Source organism: Elgaria multicarinata, chromosome 4 (assembly GCF_023053635.1).
Source record: "Elgaria multicarinata webbii isolate HBS135686 ecotype San Diego chromosome 4, rElgMul1.1.pri, whole genome shotgun sequence".
NCBI lineage: Eukaryota > Metazoa > Chordata > Lepidosauria > Squamata > Anguidae > Elgaria > Elgaria multicarinata.
In genome coordinates, this window is record NC_086174.1 from 14,175,640 (window position 1) to 14,179,868 (window position 4,229).

The 4,229-nt window shown below is 39.1% G+C and overlaps 1 protein-coding gene across 3 annotated transcripts in view; it reads left to right on the forward strand.

Annotated features, from left to right (window-relative positions):
* The window catches only part of PPP4R3B (protein phosphatase 4 regulatory subunit 3B), a 44,255-nt gene extending 40,688 nt beyond the window's left edge, over positions 1 to 3,567 (forward strand). For all 3 annotated transcript variants that reach the window (XM_063123799.1, XM_063123800.1, XM_063123801.1), the window contains one exon: positions 1,103 to 3,567. In XM_063123799.1, coding sequence (XP_062979869.1) covers positions 1,103 to 1,198 — 96 coding nt within the window. In that variant the 3' untranslated portion in view covers positions 1,199 to 3,567. The remainder of the gene's footprint in view (positions 1 to 1,102) is intronic.
* The last annotated feature ends 662 nt before the right edge of the window (positions 3,568 to 4,229 follow it).

Below are 4,229 nucleotides of genomic sequence, written 5' to 3' on the forward strand. Positions count from 1 at the left end.
CACTGGGAACTATATTTGATGCTGTAAGTTCCAGGAGCCTCTGAGCAGTTGAGCAACCAGATGATTTAGGTTCAGGGATGGACAACTTGTGGCCCTCAGCTAATTTGGCCTACAATTCTGATCAGCCCATCCAGTATATCCAATGGTAAGAAATAATAGGAATTGTAGCCCAATACATCTGGAGGTCACAAGTTGTCTACCTGATCAAAGAGAAACCGTTCTGCTTAATCCTTGTCCAAATTATCCCTGCTTCAGACACACTTTAAGCGTACAGCTGACCTATTCAAGGCATAATTATTAACTAATCTTCCAAGGGCCCGTCCAGTCAAGCACGTTGTTTCCCATAATAGACAGCCAGATACTTCCAAGAAGTTCACAACTAGGTCATGACGACAATAGCTCTTCCTTGCTATTTGTTCACGTATCTCCTATTAGCATGGAGATGCTACTTAACTATCATAGCAAATACCCTTTTGATAGACCTGTCCTCTATTAATATGTATAATTCCCTTCTAAAACCACCCAGGTTAGAGGCCACTGCACAACTTGTGGCACCAAATGCCACAAAATGGGGAACATAACATTCCGAATTGTAAAAGTTTTCTTGCCACCTATGCATAGAGTAATGTCTAACCTTCAGTTTCTGAATTATGACACAGATACCTGCTCTGCCTTTCATCACAGTATTTGTGAAAAGCAGGGTTTGAAACCTAGCAGATCCCTTAAATTGGGGTCCCCAACTTTTTGAAGTTCATGGGAACGTTTATTTATTTCCTTACGGCCCAAAAGCTAACGGTCTGTGGGCAGTCCACAATGAAAACCATAAAATGCAGCAAATCAAAACATAATATAAAACTTTAAAAGTTTAAAAATACCATGTAAAAGCAAAATAAACATAGTAGTTACAGCCCAAGAAAAGCCTGTGTGAAAAGATGTGTTTTCTGGAGGCGTTTTCGAATGGGACATAGCTACACCAGGCGTTCCAGTGTGGTGAGATCCTTGGCTTTTCCTACATAAGCTAGCTAGCATCTGTTTACAGCAATGCATTTTTCCGGAGAATTTTTTTCCCCCCCGATGTGAGTTTTTCCTTTGCATCCAACAGGGAAGCTTGGTTGGCCTTGTGGATTATCCAGATGATGAGGAGGAAGATGAAGAGGAGGAAACATCTCCAAGAAAAAGACCTCGTCTCGGCTCTTAAAACCATTGAAACAAACTCTGATTGAGGGTGCTTAAATGCTGTGACTGAACTAAGTCTGACTCGGAAAGCTTTCTCCCTGGAAAATACATGAGAATACAAGGAGTAGCAAAAGAACTCGACTAGAAGGGTTTAGTTCTGAGAACACCAGGCTTCCAAAGAACCTATTCTCTTTCTAGTCAGTGAGTCTGCCATTCAGGCTGTTAAATATTAAAGTGAAATGGTGGGTTAGCAATCAGCACCTGGATGACCGCTTGCCAGCAAAAAGATCATCTCGGGTTCTGTGAGGGGATGGGAAAAGTAACTTTTTGATATTGCAGGGTTTCCCCAGTTTGTATCCAAGCTAGAAGAAAATTGTAAGGCTTCAGTTGCAAACCTAGTAACATAACTTTGTAATGGTGCTGTCCATTGTGGTTTTTTTTTTTTAGCAATTGCCTCTTTTAAATAATTCTTTCCATTAAAAAATGAATTCAGAAGTTGGGGACCACTATTTGCACAGTCAGCCAAAAGATAGAGGATAGCACCCTGCTATGTAGTGCATGTTGAGTGGCAAATTGATTCTCCCCCCCACCCCAAACATATTTTGAAGGAAAAAGAAGCTGGGTTCAAAATGAAAGATGACTAGAAGAAGCTATCCAGGAAAACCAATACTAAGGATCATCAGCTTTGGGGGGGGGATCTATAAACCATCAATAAACCCTAGTACTTGAAATGACATTTGAGTTGCAATTACTAATAACATTTAATGGAAAAGAAGTTGAATGGCGTCAGTCCGCTAGCATCAAAAATGTTTTCCTTGAGCCATCTGCATTTCACATTTGCAAGAGTAAGAGAGACAACATCGTGAAATGCTGCCAGAAAATTTTGAACCCTACTGAATTGGGGGCATAAATCATTTTTGACCAATACTGATTTGAAGGTAGAGTCAACATGCAGCACCTTGAACTTGAGGGTTTTAGTACAAAGGCTGCTTCTTAACACATTCCATGTATTTAAACAAATTTCAAAAAGTACACTAGGTAAATTGATGGAGGCAACTATTTGAGACTTTTTATTTTCAGAGCAAACTGTAAATATTTTAATGTTAGTTTGGCCATATATGATCTGAGATCATGAAGAAGAAATTCCCCAGACTACAAATTAAGAGTGATATGAACTATGAAACCAGCAGCAATCCACCATTATAGATCACTCTTGCAATGTGTTATGGGTCCATTTCTCCTGGAACAGTTACTGACAGAGTTTCCCTGTTTTGGAGATTTTGTAGTTAACTTTAATTTTAGCTATTGTTTGCAAAAGATGGGCTGTCTGTGTAGATATGAAGTATAGTTTTTCCATGAAACAGAAGTTTATTTTGTATTGAGAAAAAAAAAACCACTGTACTTGTTTTACACCATTTGTATACATGTGGTGATATTAATGCTGAACTGTAAAATTCAGGAATTAAAATGTGACCCTGTAATTCCATAATTATTGGTTTTGTTTGGTTTGTTGTAAATGGTAAGTTAATTCAGATTTTGAAATGTGGCCATTTTAGAAGATTTTAATGAGATAGTTATTTGTACAATTTAATCATTATATGCCACTGAACCAAATCTGGCACAAAAAGCAAGGAATGCTCCTAGATTTAATTCAGTGTGTTGCAATGACTGACATATCTCTGCCCTCTGGGGGCTCCAGGCAACCAAGAATGGGGCTTCCTTCTCCCTTCTTCAATGGAGTCCTTCTTACTGGTGGGGAAACAATTTGGCTGGTTCAACAGTTGCTGTGTAGACTTGCTCTTCTGTTCCTTTTCTCTTTCTTTCTTTTTGGTTCTCTTGGCGAGTCTTCCCTCCACTCCCACAGAAGTAACAATTTTTTCCTAATGCTCTGTGGTTAACCCCTGGGGAAACTCCGTGTGTACCATTTCCCTTCAAAGTGAAATTCATGTAACCTGTTTCTAAGCTTTTGAATAAGTCATTGAAAAAGACCCAAAATACGTTTGGGTTCATTATCTTCCATCCTTTTTCAAAGACTGTTAGGGGCTTTAAGACACATGCAGACTTGCTCAGGAGTTGCTTCTATAGCAGAAAACAGTGTTGCTTTTTATAGTTTAAACAATAAGAGGGTGAACATGTCAGCCAATATTTAAACACTTGCAATGCTGTGAAAGATGCATTGAGCTTCTCCCTTTCAAGTTACACAATCTGCCTCAGGTGTACTCTTCCCAACTTCCACCTCCTTTCCAGTTTGGATGCTGGTTGCTTTTTGCCACAGGACAGCCCACATTTCAAATGCCTGGGGCCCTTCAACTGATTTTTTAAAGAAAAAGATTTCATCTGCCAACATGTCTCAGTTAAATACTATTTTAATAAAAAGTTACATGAAATGTGGATGGCCTGTGTTTTTACTGTGTTGAAAGTAGTATTCTGTTACCTCCATAGCAACAGGACACTGATCAAATTCTGGATGATTCTGAATTACAAATATAGACAATAACTGGGAGTTTCTTGGTATATTTATAATTGAGCCAAACAAAGTTAAAAGCTATTTCTGTAACAGCAGATTTACATTTTTAAAAGCCCAAGTGCTTACCATTTGCAAGCCAGATTTAATCATACTTGGAATAGTCTCATTGGTTTCGATGGGACTAGTCTAAGTATGACTAAATCTGGATCCAAACCACCAGCTGGTTTAATCTTGTCATTTGTGTGAACCACACTGTCTGCCTGTTTCCTAGGCTGCTTCACACATTGCAGTGGGCTGGATCCAGTTCTAAAGACATGAACTTGGTCATGATTAACTTGTTCCATTGATTTCAGTGGGACCTAAGTTCAGCTAATTTAGTATGGATCCCCCTCAGGATGAATAGGTACATGGTAATGTTGTATGTGCTTATGTGGACCCTGTAATGTGCAAGAATGCCATACTTTCCCCTCATTGTAAGTACAGCGGGAAATGCTTTGGAAATGTAGGGTCACTTGTAGCTCCATGGAGTGGCAGACAAAAAATACCAGAGAGTACGTGTGTATATTGTGTGAACTGACTTTACACA